This window comes from Sardina pilchardus, chromosome 7 (genome assembly GCF_963854185.1).
Source record: "Sardina pilchardus chromosome 7, fSarPil1.1, whole genome shotgun sequence".
In the NCBI taxonomy this organism is placed as follows: Eukaryota; Metazoa; Chordata; class Actinopteri; order Clupeiformes; family Clupeidae; genus Sardina; species Sardina pilchardus.
Window position 1 is genome coordinate 15,990,281 of NC_085000.1, and position 21,575 is coordinate 16,011,855.

General features: G+C 41.3%; 1 protein-coding gene across 1 annotated transcript in view; it reads right to left on the minus strand.

Moving 5' to 3' along the window:
• Nucleotides 1–21,575, minus strand: part of rnf17 (ring finger protein 17) — a 51,268-nt gene that overhangs the window by 12,095 nt on the left and 17,598 nt on the right. Inside the window, exons 17-25 of the mRNA XM_062540893.1 lie at nucleotides 21,006–21,156; nucleotides 20,422–20,537; nucleotides 19,838–19,952; nucleotides 19,447–19,555; nucleotides 19,016–19,240; nucleotides 18,601–18,745; nucleotides 17,805–17,917; nucleotides 9,950–10,037; nucleotides 9,680–9,801 (exon numbers count right to left, since the gene is read on the minus strand). Coding sequence (XP_062396877.1) covers nucleotides 9,680–9,801; nucleotides 9,950–10,037; nucleotides 17,805–17,917; nucleotides 18,601–18,745; nucleotides 19,016–19,240; nucleotides 19,447–19,555; nucleotides 19,838–19,952; nucleotides 20,422–20,537; nucleotides 21,006–21,156 — 1,184 coding nt within the window. The remainder of the gene's footprint in view (nucleotides 1–9,679; nucleotides 9,802–9,949; nucleotides 10,038–17,804; nucleotides 17,918–18,600; nucleotides 18,746–19,015; nucleotides 19,241–19,446; nucleotides 19,556–19,837; nucleotides 19,953–20,421; nucleotides 20,538–21,005; nucleotides 21,157–21,575) is intronic.

Consider the following 21,575-nt stretch of genomic DNA (forward strand, 5'->3'; position numbering starts at 1 on the left):
TTGGGCAATTTGCATAATTAGCATAAATATATAGGCAATTAAGGTGAATAGGGTGCAGGTGAATAGGGTAAAAAAAATAAATAATAGATATCACTATGAAACTTTCTTAATTGGTTACTTGTGCTAAGATGAGAAAAAAATGTATTGCATGTTTTTTATATTTTAATGTTTACATATGCAAATGAGGCCATGTCTCATTAAACATGTGCTTATTTGCATACTGACAAAATCAGATTGTTTAATAATAAAGTCATGCTCAAAATATATTTTTCCAAGGGTAACATGTGTACTTGGGGTCTGAGTTGGTGAAAACCTTTAAGGAACCTGTCAGGAGGCAGTGTTGACCTATGGACAGACGGATTAAGAAATTAGGTGCTCCATGCAAAATAACTATAACAGCATGCACACACACGCAAACCTACAAGAACTGTACATAATATGCAAAATAACTATATCCAGCATGCACACGTACACAAATACACATTAACTATATACAAGAACTATACAACATATAAAATAACTATGACATTTTAAAGGCACAGGAGCAAGATGTTTTTGTATGGTCACAATTATGACAATTGGGATTAAATGGGTCAATGGGTTAACACTGCCTCCTTACCAGGTTACTTTAAAGGTTTTCACCAACTCAGCCCTCCAAGTATACATGTTTACTTTGGAAAAAATAAACATTTTGAGCCTGGCTTTATCACACTATCTGATTTTGTGCGTATGCAAATTAGAGCCTTTTTTATGAGATATGGCCTAATTTGCATATGTAAACATTAAAATATAAAAAACATGCAATACATTTTTTCTCATCTTAACACAAGTAACCAACTGAGAAAGTTTCATAGTGATATCTATTATTTATTTTTTTTACCCTATTCACCTGCACCCTATTCACCTTAATTGGCTATATATTTATGCTAATTATGCAAATTGCCCAAAGTGCAACTTTAGGCAACCAAGTTGAATTTCATCCACTAGGCCTATAGATTACATTTATGCAATAAAACTTTAGGGTACTCAACATTTCTGGGTTTACTATTGGGCCTATGGGGATTACGACTAGACTATTTATAGGCTACCGTGGCTACTTTCTAAAACAACTTTCATTCATTTAGGGAGAAGCATCTTATAGGGTCTAGCTACCTCGGAGGGAGGGAGATAGAGAGAGCTATGCTGAGCAGGCATAGGCCTGAGAAGTAGCATAATTTAAAATAATGAGTGAATGATATTCTCCGTTTTGCGAATGTGTAGGCTATGTTTGCGATGTCTGTTGAAAAAAAGCTATAGGCCTATTGTTTCTACAATTTAAGCTAACTTCTATGTGAATTCGAGATTCAGCATTGAGACACACATTTTCACGTAATTGACAAGCAGAGTTGTAGCTCACTGGTTAGAGCTTCGGCTTGATCACCCAAGGGTTGTTGGTTCGACTCCCAACCTATTCCTGACGGAAGTTCTTTTGAACAAGGCATCAGTAAAGTAGGCTATATTCTATTCTTTTCTATTCACATAACTACACGCACGCTGGCGAATTCGAACATTCTGAAACGCGCATATGCGATGAAACATGATTGCGCATTCTTCCACGGGTTGCCTAAACAGCCAGCTTACAGCCTAGTCTATGCAGGGGACAGGTAGATGGGGTGGGGGTGGGGAGGCAGTTCCTCAATGCCTCGGTGATGTCTGTAGCCTAAGTATCCTAGACGAGTGTATGGGGGAGGGGGGATGATCGGTTTCAAATAGGCTGCAATGGATAGTGTGTTGTATAGACCCCGAAGCCATTTGCTTTGAGAACGGCTGGCTAATGAAGTTGTTGGCTGGCTAGCTGGCTCAGCCAAAACCTTATGCAGCCGCCACAGTTTTCATGACTGATAATGGCTTTAGTTGCCACTTCATGTCTACAGATTGTATTAGATATCAACACACAATGTTATTGTATTGTTTTGGACAACGTTCTGCACGTTTCACTTCAATGTAGACTGCATGATTTCATTGCGTTGTGAACAGCGCAGCAATCTCTGGAAAGGAAACGGTGGAAGTCGCATCAGTAGGCTAGCTAATAGCCTATCACGTTCAATGCTGTAAATCCATCTGTTCCAGAATATTTGGTTCATATCATCAATCTTTGGTTTTGGTGTTTGTGCAACCGGGCCCTGACGATTTAACAAAAGTCTGAGTAGCCCTACGTAGGAATTAGGAAAGTAGCCTATGTAAGGTGAGATCAAAATCAGGCTACTTTGTTTGCTTCTTTTCCCCATGTCATTTTCATTGGTCGTCAACTCACTGACGAGCACAATACTGATGTGGTGTGTCCAGTGGGAAAATCTCATGTAGGCCTAGTTTCTAGGCTATCGTTTATTTTCTAGTCACTATGATATAATTATTTTTAGATGCAAAAAGTCTAACTGGCTTAGTCAAAGTTTGTCAGATGGCGGCTCGTTTATTTCAGATAGTTTGTTATTAAAAACCATTAACAAAAAATTGTTCGTCGACGTTGAAAAACGGTCAATAAATTCAACCGATATGAGATTCTGAATTCTTCGCTCCTGCCTAGATGTGAACCCGGGTCTTCAGCGTTGCAGGCAGGGGTGTTACTGCAGCGCCACTGGACATTTTCCTCAACGTATGTTAGGATAGGTCCTTGACTTGACGGAACTCAGTCAGTCCAGCAAATATGTAAGAAAATGCTCATACATTAGTCTGAGCTTTAAAAGATAGCCTACAAATAGAAGATAAGATATACAACTATGAATGTACGTAGGCATACGCGCCCTACGTACATAAACAGGCTACGACGAAAATATTTTATGTAGGCCTGTCGCAACGTTTTCAAAACAAACTCACATTTTACCTCTGTAAATCGCCTCCATAGACTATGCCATGTAAATAAAAAATAGTTATTAAAATAAAGCACATATATATAATACATATTGCACACATATAAACTATGTTTTATGGTCAAATATTATTCTCATGCCCGACTGACAGGAAACCCTTGCGACATCTGCTGTGAGAAAAGAGAATAGCAGCCTGGACAAACATGGCCGAACGCGAGACAACATAGTGTTGTCACATAAGTGAGCGCAAAATAGCTCTAAACTAGCTTGTGCCGGTGTGCTTTCGATCATGTAAAAATTCTGGGTAACAAAACACGCATATTTAGGAAAAGTCGTGAACGTAGGGTCCTGGAATTTAATCGAGTGAAAATATATTTTTTTTTTTTGTAATCGCTGCGGTCAAATGACCGCAGCCCGGCAGTTCTAGGTATATCTAGGTCAAACCCACACGGCGCTTCTAGTAATACGCGTCAGCGGTCAAATGACCGGCGCTTGGCGCTTCTAGTGTTAAATTTGTCGACTGGTCATTGGGGGCGCTGTTATATGCCTGTGTGTTTAAAAAATAATAATAAAAAAAAACACCAGAAAAACGTTTCCACGCGTTGCTGTTAGCTGTCAAAAATGGCACTATCAAAAAATCTGAAGAGAAAAGTTAACAGCGAAAACAGGATCTTTAATGATGAATGGCCAGAGAACTATGCCTTCATCCTCCCTAATTTTATTAATGCAAAGCCCACATGCCTGATCTGTAACAACTAACGAGGGTGTCTCTGCATGCAAAGAGTACAAGACGGCACCACGAAACTCAGCATGCTAATTTAAAGGTTGCGTTCCTAAATAACACGCACGCTATGTTTGAAACTCGTGTTTTACTTTTCACAGTTCTATGTGCGTAAATTGCCTGTTTGATGCCAGGCCTGTTTAAAAGAAGTCGTGTTTTAATTATCACCATTGTTTGAATGACAACATGTGTTTTAGGGACTAGCTTGGAATTTGAGAACCAGCGCTGTCCACTGACTTCATTTGTTTTTGCATGTTGTGCGTTCACGCTGCACCTCGCTGCGTGCTTCGCTCGTAGCCTATTCAGATGAAAATAGTTAAGCATTTAGATTGATTGAAATTCTTCTGTTCTGGAAAGTTACGTTTCAAAATAAAGAGCATTTTTTGAGACTGGCAGTCCGATTTTTAAAAAGGTTTTTTTTTTTTTCATTCTCTGGTTCAAAAGATCTCACGGGCCAGATATTTTTGCTTGCGGACCGCATCTGGCCCGCGAGCCGCCTATTGCCGACCCCTGCCATACAGTGGGTACGGGTTGAGAATGCACCTTCTCCCGCGGGACTCCCGAAGAGATCCCGCAGACCGTCAAGCCGATTTTTTTTTAGGCTAAGGCAATGTACCCAAACAACCACCAGGTGGCAGAAAGCTTCATCCCGCATTTCAAAATGATGAAGACCGTATATCCGTCAATAGTCGACTCCTTAATCTCATTTAATCATTACAATGAAGGTGATGACTGGCGAAATTATTCAAACGACGTTTCAATGAACCATTGTTGAAATGAATGAAAATGGTTATAGAAAATCGCCTACAGCCTAACGCCGACACAGCTGATTCTTTGATTGATTCTAAGCTGTTTTGATGTAGGGGATGGGTAAACTGGCGCGCTACAAACATGCTACCAATCAAATGTAATATTAGTAGGACTAGCCTACTTAGACACTTTAGTCATAGGCAACGTTGCCATGTTAATTTGGGCTAGAAGTGCTTGCTTGTGGTGGCGCTCCTGTCTGCTGCTTCTCCCGAATTGTGTGGCAAATTTGTCAGCAATCAGCTTAAATGTCAAATCATATTTATTTCTCTTTGTCGCCATGGTATTGGGGGAAACGCGGAGAAACGAGATGGTCAGTCCTCGTATTTTTTCTTCGCGTTTCGTTATAAGAAATATATAAGTAATAGTTCGTATTGAACAGATACGGGACGCTCCTTGTTCCGTATTTTAAGGAACTACTCAATGCACACACACTACAATGAAAAACACACAAAGAAATCACTAAACATATAGCCTACAACCTAATGACACTTTAATGCAGCGTTTCTCAAACTATGGGCCGCGAAACGTAGAGACTGCTGCTGGTCCGCGAGACATGGAGTGAAATTAGGTCCGGTGATCTGATAATTTGCTGCGCAATTGACCAAGCAACCGCGGACCGACAGAAAAAGAAAGCAAACGTTGCTGCGGAAATGCTTGCTAATTTGATGTGTTTAAACATAGAGCCATACAATTAGGTGTGTCTGTTATTATGATAATTTTCGAGCATAACTGCTTGTCCATAGCTCAGTGACAGGTGTTAATAGCCTTGCCATAAGCACTGCTGCAGGTGCTTCTTTTATTATGCGGTTAGAGCACAAGCGCTTACTCATATAGACTATAACTCAGGGACAGGTGCAAAACCACCAACTGGGATGGATCGAAGGGCAAGCAAGCACTGCCACACAACGTGAAGGCCTTTGTGTTGTCAACACTAAACAGTTTCCTACGATGGGGAGAAGTGGCCGCAAGGACTGCATCGATAAGATCAACGAATACAGTAATGTTTTACAACCCAGGTGGTATCCGCTGTTCATTCCGACATATAAAATAAAACAATAGCCTAAAAAATAACTGCATGCGTAATGGACACGGCTCTATATCCTAAATAATTTTCGAGGTTCGCCATTTGGTAATATGACCTATCCTTACTGACAATAATTTAGATTAAGCACAACTAAAGTTGCACGAAGGCAAAATACAGTCCTAAAAGCCTATTCTATATAGCCTGGCCAATATTGTAGATGTGCAAAAGCAGCATTTGCGTGCGTGCTTGCCGGTGAGGTGTAGCCTACAAAAATTAGCATAACATCTGATTATTAAAGTATGGCTATATATTGGCTATATACAGTATGCGCTATTTAACCCCTCGAGACCGACTGCAGTCTGCTGACACAGCCAGACGACTCTCCCAACCCATTCATTCGTTTTGGCCGATGATATAACCCATTCATTCGTTTTGTGCGTATATAGATTCCTGCATGCTGCATTACCGTGACCCTTAGCCTGCCTTGTGGATGATTTTTTCTCATTGGAATACAGCAGGACAGAATGCCTTTTATCTAACAAACGCAAAAGCTGAGATTGTTGGAAGGACTAGGCTACTCAACAAACTTGTTTTTCGTTTCTGGGAGATCTCGTTATCGTTTTGGATTGTCGGATTTTTATACTTATTGTTTGGACTTATGGACAATGAACTTTGAGGGGTGGTTGTTAGTGCTTTACAAAGCTTTGTGTTAATAAGTGTCGGTCCTCCTATCCTTCAGCTCACTGCGCGATGCAGTTGCGCATAGTGGCCACGAAGTCATTAACTGTTTACGACACAATACATGATATTTGTGTTTTTCGTTTCTTAGATTTAATGCATGTTTGATATGTAAACAGGCCTTCAGTCCGTTAACTTAAGGCCTTCTTTTGCATGGGGTTGCTCGCATCCGCCCGTAACCTAGGCTATTATGTGCGTAGTGGCTGCATACTCTTGATTATAATAAGAGGCAAATTGTTACAGGACAACTTAAACTGACTTCCCCAATGCTTCCCCGCAGCACATTACATTTTAATATAGGCTAATATAGGATGAACAAAGTCTATGGACTTGCTATATTAAATCCAGTAGCCCAGGGGTATTCAATTAAAATTCAAAGAGGTCCAGTTACTAAAATGTCCTCCCGGCAAAGGTCCGAATCTTAAATTGTCACTGAAAATAGTACCCTGAAGTTAATAAAATCAATAACCCATGTACATTTCTAGGCCTATTTAATTTATTGTTACATTTCAAGTGTTTTCAAAGTAACATGCGTGTAACATACCAAAAAGTCTCAACTTGAATGGTACTTGAATGCAAAACAATACTGTAGTTGTCTTTACTAGGCCTACATTTCAAGAAAGACAGACAACAGACACTGAATTTATTCTGAATAGAATAAAGTGCAAAATAACTTTGAGCAGCCTGAACTTAGGGCCTATTTCAAGCAGCCTAGGCCTAATGTAAAACATTCCGAATCTTTTGAATAAAATAAAAGTGGATCTTTAAGAAAAGAAAAAAAGACCTTTGCATACTGCGTTCTAGTATCCTCTGCTAATAGTTCAGATGTTCTTGAATCTTGTTGTTGAAGCTGACAATGGGATCTGTAAAGTTTCTGCAGCCGCATTAAGCACTCATTCACAGCTGCTGTCCCATCGCTAAATGCTCTCTTGTGTTGCATCAAAATCGCCTGTAGGCCTACATGCATGCGTGTTCACATGAGTAGACCTGTCATAGTGTGCTTTCAATTTGATAATTATCCTACGTCCGCCGAGGAAAGTAATGTTTTCATCGGGGTTTGCGTTTGTTTGTCTGTTTGTTAGCTCTCGGAGTGCTTTTCAAGTTTTACTTGCCCTCACTGCGGACTTCTGCGTGTACCTTTCCTCTAACGACCCGTGTTTGATCTCAGTGACGCAAGCTAACGTCGCCACAGTTTCATAGCGCATATTCACAGCAGCACGAACGTATTGGTCCGTCCGTCCATTCATCTTTAAAAGTTCGGTTTTCACCATCATTTTTGAGCAAGCCATTTTCTCTCATCTCCTCTCTCTCCCGCTAGGCCTATTCTCTGTTGCTGAAAGGTAAACAATCGAGTTGATTGGCTTGGCTACGGACGATGCTCTTTGATAATATTAGGCCGACAATTTCAACGGGTCCGGACAGCACCGTCACTGGGTCCGGACCCGGACCGCGGTCCGCCATTTGGTGATGCCTGCAGTAGCCTAATAATTCTATGTGCCAGGTCCGATTTCGCAAGTGATGTAGTAGGCTACGTTTAAACATCGACAAACGTCTGTGAGACTACCCATTTCATGAAGAGCAATTGTCTTGTGCGATCATTCCCCCTCCCCCACACTTGTCTAACCAGTTCACTAGACATTATAGCCTACCTATATGCGGCATTGAGGACGATTGCCTCCCTCCCCCCTCTCTCTCGACAGACACTTCCTGACACTAGGGCTCGGGATCATGACATCAAAACTTCGCGGGCACAGCCACATTGGCAGCTTCACTCCTTAGTTTACTATGGATTACTATGGATTTACTCCCGCCTTTTAGTGTGTTCCTGTTACTTAGTTTTTGCCTTCTTGGTCGTTGCTGTGTAGTGGGGTGTAACAGTGCAACCCACGATCGCAAGAGGAAAAGAATAAATCGCTACTATATTTCTGCTTCTTGTCTTGTGCATCTGAATGAATGGATATTACGTTCAGTGCGCTACCAAATGGCGGCGATATTCCTAGAATGCAAGGCGTGTGCCCGAGCCCTATTATGTAAATGTAAAAATGTGTGTGTGTGTGTGTGTGTGTGCGCTGAACCACGAATTCACATATTAACTTTTCTTTTCAGCAGACATCGCAATCATAAAAAAATCGCAAAACTTTTTAATAAAATAAAGCCTCTTGTCTTAATGGGTTCCGGAGGTTCGTAGAGTAAGTTTTGAACCCCGGTCGCTGACCTGTGATTAAGATGCCTCAACCAGTTACGCCACAGTTCGAGTCAGTCAGTCGAGTTCATTTATTCGCGGCATGCACTTGAAACGCCGATCAAAAGTTCTGACATGTTAAACTGACGTTAGTCATTAATTCACCACATGATAAAATGCTGTTATATTGACGCACAGTAGCCCACGGTAGTCTATGTCTATCTCTGAATCAACATGAACATGCATAACGAGATCCATATATTCTAAGTTGCTAGAAACTTCTTTTGCGGAGCTAGGCCTACTAGTCGATGGTTACAATGAATCACCCTCACTGCCCTATCGCATATCTGACCATCCATTGTTACAATGTTACAAAATGCGTGATCTTCTCCATGCATGTAGCCTACGGTTATAAGTAAAGTGACATGATAGGCATGTAGGCCTATTAAAGATATTTCTGTTAAATACATTTTATTTTCAGTTGTCAAAAGTGGTGGGGACAAAATCTGTGATAAAGTGCTGGGAAAGCTACCCAGCGTCGCCGGTTAAAATGAACATGCCTCCGTTTTAAAATAGCCTATAGGCCTACACATTTCTAAGTATTCCTAGCATAAATGTAGCCTAAATGTCCATCTTGTCCATCTCTTTCGTCTTCGCCTTGACAATAATAGCCTATTCACGGAAATGCGGTCTTGTAACCGTAATGAATTAATGAATTAATCTAAGGTTGCCTATCGAGTCTTTCAGGTTGAATTGAAGGCTTCTAAAACCATTTTCATTAATTTCAACAATGGTTTATTGAAACGTCGTTTGATTATAATTTCGCCAGTCATCACCTTCATTTTAATGATTAAATGAGACGGATTAAATGAGACGGATATGCGGAGCATTTCTCTCCCTCTCCATTGACCAAAACGTTGCTCTCGCATCTCTGCTGGACTGACTAAGTTATAGGCTACGTCGAGTGAGAGAGCCAGCTGTGAGGTAGGCTGTAAAACATTCGAAAACTCTGAAACTGCAATCTGACATGCCGAGCGTGATGTCTCTTTTCTCCGCTCGTCACCAGCGCGGTGTCTTCGGGTTTTTCCGTGTTTTCCGGTATGAGCCGAACCTTCATTTTATTAGGGCGGTCTTATGTTGCCCCCTTGCGGTTGCAAAGTCCCGATGCTTCGGGATTCCCGACGTGCGGGAAAGAAAGGAGCATTCTCAACCTGTACCATCTGTATACTGTATCTGTTGAATTTACCACAGACATAAACACAGACATAAGCACAGTATGCACATGCACATGCACAGACCTGGATTTCCTCTTGGGCAGTGCCAGGCCTTCGCTGATCAGGTAGTCGGCCACGCTGACGTTCTGCCCGGCCCGGTTGGAGCAGAACAGAGACACTCCTATTGGCTGAGCAGGAGGAGGCTCCTGAACACACAGATACACACAGTTATTTACTACTGACCAGTGATGACGGAGCACACACTTTCTTTTTAGACTGGACTTTGCAGAACACACACACACACACTCTCTCTCTCTCTCTCTCTCTCACACACACACACACACACACACACACCTTGATCGACATCACTGCCGTGGCTCCAGTCAGATAATAAGAAATGAGGTCACAAGATGTCGCTGTCCACTTAGCTCCCCCAGCTGGCCTGAGAAGGTAATGACAGGGTTAGGGGGGTACACACATAAAGATAATCGGGCTGATTGTGCCCCGATTTCCCCCCTTCCGACCAAAAACAGAAAACGGCCAATTATTTTAAGATTATAAGATTATCTTATGAGATCTGTCACACATTATCTCATTATCTCGAGAACGGTCACACATTATCTCATTATCAGGGTCAATAAGTGGGAATATTCCATGTTCATATGATATTTTCAGGCTATGGTATTCAGTAAATATTCTCTGCAATGTGTGTGTAACAATGATCTGTTTATTCTAGCCAGAGGTGATGCTTTGCTGCACCATCAGTAATTGATGTCTGTAACAAGTGATGTGTGAGTGAGCAGGACATCTCATTTGCTCATATGTCTCTCCTTGTCTCCTCCGTCCTCCATTCCTTCCATTTTTACTTTAATTATTTTATTACATTAACTCAAAGGAGGGGACAGGAAGGAAGGAAGGAAGGAAGGGTGGACAAATAGAGGGATGAGATACACCCATCTTGGCTAGCACCCCTCCTGCTGGATACAATACATGGGGATTTTCTACAACAAACCGACAAAGATAAATTCCGAAGAGCCATGTCAATTGAAAAGGTAACATTACATGATTTGATATAACACTAGGCCATTGCACAATTGCCGCAAAGCAATGTGTGATTCTCCAGGACAACGGCAAGCAAATTGCAAAGCTGGTTCCAGGCATGCAAACTGGTCAGGGGTGAAAAAGGTGAGACTCTTCTCAGACCCCCCCCCCCCCCGAAAAAAAAAAAAAAAAAAAACATGGAAACAAATCTTCCAAAGTGTGAGGGACCCGCTTTCTTTCTTTCTTACTATCTCTCCCTTTCTCTGTGCTTATGTACTTATTATGTATTTATTACACATTTCTGATGATTTCATAGGCCTAATGGACACTTAAACTATCAGAATAAGGAAAAGTCTGAATATTTCTTGGACCAAACCAGGTAATCAATAATCTTGCTTGAGACACACACTATTTCAAACTAATATTATTAGGCCTATATAAAATAGGGTAGGCTTTAATTTTTCAAATTGTTTTAAAACGTTTTAATATGCAGCCTAGGCTACTATATTGTGTTCTCTAGGCTATATTGTGCTAGTGTGTTTAACAAACCAATAACGTTATGTGAACTGTCTTCATATTACATGTTAAACTGTAGGCTACCTGTAGGCGCAGACTAGGCTACTGATCAGGGTCCTCCTGTAACTCGACAATCAAATGTAAATTTAATTTACGCATGGCTTACGAACTCGTAATGATCCGGGTGTTAATGAAAATTGTTGCAAGTCACACACATAATTTAAACGGTTACGTGCGTTACGTGTGGTCTGAAGCAGTCGCAACTTTTTTTGGCTACGTTACTACAGCGAATCATTTGAGTTGCATATCTTTTGCGTAGGCTTTGCGTAAGGTCTATGCGCAGTGTGCTTCGCGTAACAGGGCCCACTTTTCTAAAAGACAGCATTATCATGTCAATCAACTACGTCTCTGGACAAAACGAACCAGCCCAGTTTATGAGCATTTAATTCAACTGCCACATTAGCCTTTGATATACTGATAAAGTCTGCCTATTTGCTTCACCTTTTGCCGATCTAGATGGTTCAAACTGCACGCATTCTTCATCAAAATAACTCGTTATGTCTACATGTTTGTCTAATTTCGCTAAACTTTCATCATTAGAAGAAAACAACCTATGCTATGTTGCTACTCTAATCTCAGCGTCTTTTTCTAATAGAAGTTGAAAGTTTTAACTAGCCCATCTGTGAAATCCCTCGGCATCTCTTCTCGCCAGAATCACTATATTCCACCTGACATCTCAGACGCATCTATCTGCGCTCACAACAGAGGCTATACTTGGCGTGCGCATTCTGTTCGCGTTGCGTCTTTGTCAACAATTCGCTTCCACTAATGTTTATTAAACGCATAGGGGCTACATTCACGCATTCCTTGCTGATCAGACACGTTTTAAATGCGGCTCTAGAAACACCTCAAGATGCGTTAGCGTCTGCGCATGATTTCTAAACTCAGTTGTAAATTCAATTCACCTTGACCCCCCCCCCCCCTCCTAAATATTTTCTCATCGGATCTGCACGAACCATGTAAGTAACCTATTTTTGATTCAAAACGGCGAATTTCGCCGAAAGGTGAGGAGTTTGCATGCCTGTGGTTCTCAGTCGCCTAGGCTATGAGCCGCGAGCTCATTCACCATCAAAATGACTTCAAAACGGTTATATTAAGGTAAAAACTTCCATGAGAAGTCTCTAACACAACAGGACTGCTTGAAGGTAAACACAGTTTGGTCTACTTGAAACTACAAAACTAGCAGTCTAACTTGGACCACAAGTAAAGACAAAGAACATCTCGTGTAACAATCTAGTAAAGTATTAGAGACATTAAAACAAACAGTTGTAGAAAGTGGCAGAAAATGTGAACCGTGGAAAAGTCAAAAGATTGCATGAGATAGATCACTAGATAGAAGTATAAATATAACTGCTTAAATCCAGCTTGCTCTAAACCAAATAAAAATGTGCAAATGCGGCAATGATAGATAACTTGTGTGAAAAGAATAGTTACTTAGACTAGAAGTGGGTTTTTACTAAAAGGCTTGTTTTGTTTAGCTTTAGAATGTGTTTTTGCTTAATCCTTTAGAGCACAATTGTTTAGCCCTTGAAGTGTTTTAGTCAGGCTTATAGAGTAATGCTGTGTTAGAGTTTTAAGTTTGGTAGTTCCTGCTTAGGCCCTGTAGAACCTGATAATGTAATAAATCCCCGATAATGTAATAACCCCGATAATGTAATAAACAAGTGGCACTTGAGTCCATTGAAAATGTAATACAACCTGATAATGTAATAACTTCCCGATAATGTAATAAAGTGCATTTCCCAATAATGTAATACACTTTTTACCAATAATGTAATAACATATTGCATTAACGGGAGGTTATTACATTATCAGGTTAGCCTTCATTTCGCAGGTCCTGATAATGTAATAACTCCCCAATATTGTAATAAATTAACAGCAGACCACCTGTAACTGGGGCTCAAGTGGTGATACTGTGTAGGCAACTCTAGCTGGAGAGCTCTAGCGCCACCAACAGGTCAAATTTGAACAGGCATGAATGTTTATTAACTTTTGACCTGTTCATCCATTTTTAACAAACAATGTATCACTGGAACCCTTGGACCAAGCCGAATTCAATGTATATTTTATGTCTTTTTCAGCCATATTGGATTTTCTGCCATCTTTGATTTTATCAAAAACCTTTAAAAGGCTTCTCTTGACACAAATGTTGTCTAATCTTTCCAAAATGTTGCCCAGATTATCTTTATACCATGACACACGAATGCATTCAACATCTTGAAATTCAAAGGCTTTTAGCTGTGACAGCCTATACAACTTGCCGTAGATGTCGCAAAACAGGAAGTAAGCCTATTTCTCAGCAACCCTTTAACATATCTCAACCAAATTTGGTATATAGACTCATGACATCATCCTGGGGACCTGTGACCACTAGGGGTCTACATATTCTGTCAAATCTTTATGCAACTTGGCAAATGATCTTCAGGCCAAGCTGAGCAAATGTGTCAAACAGCTTAAAAAAAAAAAAAAAAAAAAAAAAAAAATCAAAACAGCCCTGGCTGTGACATCCATCCAAATACGACGCCATGGCCGCAAAACAGGAAGTAAGGTAATTTCTCAGCTATCCTTTAACATATCATAATCAAACATGTTACATAGATTCATGAGATCATCTGATACCACAGAAATGGTGACCTTTGAACTCCAATGGCACTGTATTTAAACTGTTTATTTAATTTAGCACACAACAAAAGTAACTTATATCCAGAAAAGCCATTAAAACTAGATGTACATTCTCTCTGCAAATATCAAGCATGCTTTTGTTTCCTTCGCCTACTCCATCCCCTACTGCAACTTTTATGTATGTAAATGAGTGTGTGAATGTGTGCGCTTGCTTTTGTGTATGAGTGCTTCTCTGTCTATGAGTGTGTGTGTGTGTGTGTGTGTGTCTGCTTGTCTGTTCGTGTGTGTTTTATGTGTCTCTATGTGTATATGTTCACTATGTTCTCTGCCGTCACTGTCACTCCAATATCAGATCACACACACACACACACAAGCAAACACACACAGTCACACAGAAACGCATCCACGCACACACACACACACACACACACACACACACAGGCTATTGTATATCACACACACACACACACTCACTTCTCAGCTCCGGTGGTCTCACAAAGTGCTGCATCTCACAAAACATACTCAAAGATGTGTGTGTGTGTGTGTGTGTGTGTGTGTGTGTGTGTGCACTGTGCATCTGTTTGTGTGTGTGTGAGGTGTGTGTGTGCACTGTGCATCTGTCTGTGTGTGTGTGTGTGTGTGAGTTTGTGTGTGTGTGTGTGTGAGGTGTGTGTAGGTGTGTGTGTGTGTGAGGGTGTGTGTGTGCATGCGTGTGGGCGTGTTTGTGCATGTGTGTGTGTGTGAGGTGTGTGTAGGTGTGTGTGTGTGTGTGTGTGTGTGTGTGTGTGTGTGTGTGTGAGGGTGTGTGTGTGCATGCGTGTGGGCGTGTTTGTGCATGTGTTTGTGTAATCATTTATGTACGTGTGTGTGTGCTGATGCGTGTGAGTGTGTGTGTGTGTGTGTATATGTGCCTGTGCTTGTCTGTGTTTGTATGTGTGTGTGTGTGTGTGTGTGTTCCTGCATGTTTGTGTTTGTGTGTGTGTATGACCGTAGCATCCAGCACCCAGAGCAACCCTTCGCTTAATACCACCATCTATGGGCCGATGGGTATACAGTCCTGAATGTACACATAAATCCATTTATTTTATATATATATATAGGGAAAAAAAAAAAAAAAAAAACTTTGACAACGACTATATGACCGCTTCGCTAGCTAATAAACATGTTAAAGGGTTGCTGAGAAATTGGCTTACTTCCTGTTTCGTGATCTCTACGTCTTGTTTGATTGGCTGTCACGGCCAAACACCCTTGAATTTCAAGATTTTGAATGCATTTGTGTGTCATGGTCTGAAGATCATCTGAACAATGTTTCGAGAAGATTACAAAATTGTTTGACAAGAGAAACCTTTTAAAGGTTATGGATCAAATCAAAGATGGCAGAAAATTCAATATGGCCCAAGGGTTCCAGTGATACATTGTTTGTTAAAAATGAATGGACAGGTCAAAAGTTAATGAACATTCATGCATGTCCAACTCAGACCTGTTGGCGGCGCTAGAGCTCTTGAGCTTGCGTTGCTTACACAGTATCACCACTTGAATCCGAGAAATGGGTGGTCTTCTGTTAAATTATTACAATATTGGGGGATTATTACATTATCAGGACCTGCAAAATGAAGGCTAACCTGATAATGTAATAACCTCCCGTTAATGCAATACGTTATTACATTATTGGTAAAAAGTGTATTACATTATTGAGAAATGCACTTTATTACATTATCGGGAAGTTATTACATTATCAGGTTGTATTACATTTTCAATGGACTCAAGTGCCACTTGTTTATTACATTATTGGGGTTATTACATTATCGGGGATTTATTACATTATCAGGTTCTACAGGCCCATATATGGGTTACATCCGAATGCTGTGTTAGAGTTTTAAGTTTAATAGTTTCAGCGTAGAGCCATGTATGGGCAACATCAGTGTGCTGTGTCAGTATTTTGAAGTATGAAGAGTTGAGGGTAGCTACCAGAAAGAGGAACAACAAATAGCCAATCAGCTGACTGTAATACCAATGATAGATTCAGGTTCAGCTGGGCAAATATAAAAAGTGTCCCGGGACCGGGGCAGACACACACGCAGCGCTCTCCATCACCTCTCCTGGACTTCGCCGACTGAGAGCAAGAAGTTTTTATTTTTATTATTTTATCTTCATTAAAGTCAGAACCCTAACCCTTGGTTAGGGATTCTGTTAAAAGGCAGCAGAGTCCTTTTTGAGTTTTCTTTGCCTCCCCTGTGTCAACGAGAATGCTGAACTTCTTGCAAGAGGCGCACGCCTACAGAGGAGACCAGGCAGGAAGCTGGTAAGATTGTCCGTTTGAGGGCTTACTTTCTAAGACACTGTTAATGGGCAAACACTTACTGCGCAATGCACTGACATTCACTGGAGTAGCGAACTCAGCTGTGTATTTAGGAAGGAAGGTCCTATGCACCGATGCGGTCACAAAACCAACCGGACTTTATTTAGCGGTCGTGTTTCTGTAAAGAATAAGGTTCGGGGGCCTTTACAAGGTCCAAATGCACATCATACAAGCAAAGATACGGAAATCTGTTTTTAGTAACTAATGTATGTAAAAATGGAGTACAAATTATCACTTAGATCTGTTATATGCCATGAGTGCTATACAGATTTGTCCTAGAAAAGCCCATATTGAATCACTTGGCCCTGTCAATAGAATTAGATTAAGTTTGTTGCATGTTTCCGGTGGGATAAGAGAAACTGTTTCCCCCAGCCGTGTTACACAACTTACAATTAGGAACCTAGGACCCCCTTAACCCCAACTATTCACCCTCGTCACGAGGAGGAGAATATTATCTGAATTCCCAATCCCAAATTAGATTTACTATAGTTGTCTTCTATATCATAGAAGTCTGTCACTAGAACAGTTATATATGAATCTTTCTGTGACCATGAGGAATAGGTCCCCTTTGTCACTCCATTGACAGGCGACAGCCTTTGTAACAGGAGGAAGACTTTTAGAAATCATTGTCACAGATTAGTTTATGCAGTAAATAGCTCAGTCCCACTATAACAAGAGAATCACATAATTACAAGCACGAGTGCAGGTAATAGGGTTAACATGAAATAGATATATGGAGAGCCTCCTGTATAATATTTACTTGTTGACCCTGAACTCCTGATTAAGGATTTTGATTCATGTATCAGTCCTTTCGTGCATCCTAAACCCATTGAAAAGGGGCCTTTGCAAAAGACACGACACTGATAAATACTTCCTCTTTGTTCACAAGCGAGAGCCTCGCAGAGTCGAAAAAGGGAAGTACTTAGTCTTTAGCAAGGTGAGAGCCTCGCCTGGTCTAAAGACGATGGCACCCACACCCCCCTCTTAGCAAAGTGAGAGCCTCACAGTCTAAAAGGATATATGCACACACCCTGAGTAGCGATCTCAGCTGTGATTATAGGAGCCCTGTAATCATCAGAAGGATACAAAACGCAACACAGTAATACAAACATTACTGCTAGTATGAACTGTTCTCCTCAACCAACTCAGGAGAGCATTTACACAGTAACACACACATGCATCAAAGCAAAACTGCTGTCGCCATCGCTTGTTTTGTTGTGTAATTTATGATAGATTTGATTGTTCATTAGCCTTTGTGGCAGCACATGTTGTACCATAGGAGGGTCTGTACCAGGGGTGGAAATTAAAATGTGAAAATGTGAAAATGTATCAGCCAATAGCAGATTTCAGGTCAAATTAACCAGCCACTAAAATACACTTTGTGTCTGAAATCTTAGAATTAGAACTTAGAACTTGTGTGCTAATTTCCACCCCTGGTCTGTACAGATCTCGGGTACAGGACGCCACCAACCAACTAGTGCATTACTGTCGTATCTCGCATCTGAATCTCTTGGTTGTTGATCCACCACGGCGGGAAATCCCCTACCTATAATAGCACAGGGAATTTAACACCTCTCCTGCACATGTCTAAAATTAAAAAGGGGTTCTTACCTTATTCCGCTGAGACAACACTCAATAAGAAAGGAGCCGATCATGGGAGTAGGGAGGGGCCTGAGGTTGTCCACGGGCACGCTGACACAGTTCCCGAAATCACAACGCAAAACCTACACACATAGACAAAGGTCAGCAGAGAGTCAGGAGTTGGAGAGATTGCTTCAGCCAGTTAGCATCCACCATCTTCACAATGGTGTCCCCTCAAGTGCTCACTTCAGGCCACATTCTCACAATCAAGCACAGATTGACACAAACGCTTGCTGTGTATGTGGATTGGTGGATGAGGTGCAACTTCAAAGGTTCCCACTCCAAGTCAAATGTAAAATTGTGTGACTTTTCTCAGCCAATCCGATTTTTTTTCTTTCAAGATTCAACTTTGTACAAGTACAGAAACAACGAAATGCAGTTTGCGTCTAAAGTCTAAAGCGCAATGTGCTATATACATGGGCATGTATGAAAGTATTTTCCCTGACTTTGCCCCAAAAATTATATCATTCCCTGACTGTAAAATTCCATGATGGGAACCCTGAACTTCCTGTTAGGAGGATCAGCCAATCTGCATGTACGACAACAGGCCATTGGTAACATATTACTACCAAACTGGCTCATTTGTGAAAATGTGTATGTTTGACACCATTTTTAAAGATGAGAATACTTTAGGCTGAAATAGCCAGCCTAGAATTGGCTACTGAAACGAAAGGGGCCTGAACTTCCTCCCTCTCTCAATGTTCAACATAATATGAACCAACCTCCCATCCACCAAACACTAGACAGAGTAGAAGTTGAAGGTCACCTCTAACATATTGCTGGAGATGATGGCAGACACTTCTCCTCTCTCCCAGACGGCGTTGATGAGGGCTGCACATGCCATCCCGGCCTCCCAGTCCACACTCGCCGGTGCCGACCTGCCAAACTCTCGCTGGAGCTGGTCCTGCAGCCTAACAAGTGCACAACAGCAATCACACGACAGGCTAGACGATGCTTAGCACGGAATATTTACACTAGCATTGAAAACATGTTTGTGCACATTTTTTAGTGTTAAAATAGCTGTGTTGAATCCTTTGAGTTGTTTTGAATGCAGCCACACAACAGTCTTTCACTGACTTGCAATGTATTGAAAAAGGTAAATATCGATTGTTTTGCTCGAGGGGAGGTGGAAAATGAGCTTCTTTCCAAAAATGGCGGAATATCCCTTTAAACAAACGTACCTCTTCAGCTGCCGGTTGTACTGGGAGAGCTGGACGTAGATGTTGGCAGGCGATGTCACATGAGTGACTCTCACTTCGATGTCCTTCTGACTGGCCGGGACGATGACGGAGGGACTCAGCTGAATGCCACCTGCCATCTCCACGGCGCTGGGCTCCGCCTCCACTCTCTCCAGGGGTGGGTCCCACACGGACACCTCCGTAGCTACCGGTCGTGTGTTCTTAGGGCTGCATCAATGAGTGCGTTTACATGGACATTAATATGCACAATATAAGTGGCAGCGTAGCTTAAGTAGTGATAAAGTGTACTATGGAAACATTCAGGCAAGGAACAGTAGAACCAAAGATTCTAGCTCTGTTCTAGAATCTTTGGTTAGAACTTTGTTATGAGTGATATGAGTGGTTAACTTTGAGTGAGTGAGGTACTGACTCACCTCTTGGCCAATCCTTCAGCAACAAGAATGTATGCAATGCTGCGGGATTCCCTCTTGTCATCCCCCTCGAACAGACCGACTGGCATGGGTCCATAGCAGGACATGAACTCTTCATGGACAAACACACAGAATGCATTTGAATAAAAGATCAGGTCACGTTATCATTTGGCAAGGCAGGTAAGTTATGCCACCATGGATTCTGGGTGACAAAATATAAAGGTCCATACCAAAGACCTTATACATCTAAGGGGCCTATGACATTCTGTTACATAAATAAGAATTTTGAGTTCAAGCAACAACATTCAACTTAGATCTACTGGTAACTCAGGAGCATTGCACAGGGTGTGTGTCCATGTAAACAACTCCTAAGAATCAGGAAACACACACTCACTCTTTGTCAACACAGTGACCAGCTTCTTTTCAGCCAAGTCTCGGAACCTATTAATACTTGGAGCACGCCAATAATCTCCATCGCACTCCATATCTGCCAGACAACACCATATGGCCTGACAGAGAGAGAGAGGGAGAGAGACAGATGAGAATAGAATTGGCACATTTCTGTAGGAAATTACTAATTTCATCAATCGCACAGCTACATGTGATATGGCATCTTGGTTTGCACTGTGTTGGCACAACTCATGACGATGCTTACAGCAGAAACACATCTCCAGGGACATTGCTGACCACTTGTGATTTAGATTCTGTTACTGCCAAACTCACATTCATTAGAACTTCCATTGTCCGGGACATATCAAAACATTACGTTACCATTTACGCTACAAAAAATAGGTGGCTAAAGGCGTCTTGGACCACCTTGGCTTGTGGTTTGAGTGGTAGGATCACAGTTCGTCTTGGTGATTGTTTCCACTTACATTGAGAACTGACCACTTTTGACGAGATCACCCAAGACGCATATAAAAAAACAAATGTGAACGGGGTCTTTGTGTTTACAATGCAAGTGACCTGATTCCTCACCATGGACGGCAGGGACAGAAACTCATCTTTGATGACTCTCAGATCGCTCACGGGCACCACCTTCTTTATCCCAACATCCACAAGCTGCACCTCTGCCATGCGCATCCCATGGAAACCTGCAACACCAGCATATGCAAATAAAGATCAGGCAGTGTAATAATTGTAAATGTAAATACAGACATTTCCCTGGTCTACCCACTAACCATATTTTTATTATCGACCAACATAGGCCATGTTTTTTTCAGTATTTCATTGAAATAGTATGGCATTTCATTGAATAAACCCTTCCAAAAGGCCATAGGAAAATTTGAAGCTAAGTGATCAGAGGGTAATAAATGTATTGATACTATTTTCCTATTTGCGATGCACAAGTACAGTAATTTCCCGTATATAAGCCGCATTGTGTATAAGCTGCAGGACAGTGTTTTGTGCAAGTTAAAAGAAACAAAACCATATTAACACCATATTAACTGCTATTAAGTGTTATTTTTTTTACTCTAAAAAATATATATTTTTTTTACTCTATGTGTCTTGAGACACATCGCTAAAATAATAAAAGGTTAAAGGTTAAAGGACACCCGTACCTGTGATGAGGGCTCTGTGCCATTCATTGTTGCTGTGGGGGGCCACACAGGCCTGTTCCAGCATAGGGCAGTGCAGCTGTGTGCCCTCGGAGTGCGCCCCATAATACGCCTGCAGCTTGGACGTCAGGAGGGGGAACTCCATGTTTTCAGTCTAAAGAAATGTCCACACAAGCAGGGGTCAAAATTAACTTTTTGAAATGTGAATATCTACCAGCCAGAGACAGACAAGACAGGGTTACTCCATGGTTTCAGTCAAAAGAAATGTCCACACAATACAGGGTTACTCCATGTTTTCAGTCTAAAGATATGTCCACACAAGACAGGGTTACTCCATGTTTTCAGTCTAAAGAAATGTCCACACAAGACAGGGTTACTCCATGCACATTTAACCAGACATCCATGCTAGAAACCACTTCACTAAAATTGAACCACCATCATTCTTCAATTATATTTCATTAAATGTTTTACACTACACACTGTTATTTGTTGATATTATTGTGTGTAGATATGGTTGTCAAAATAGCTCCATCTTCAATGAACTCTCCAGCATTTTATTCACAAAACTATTCA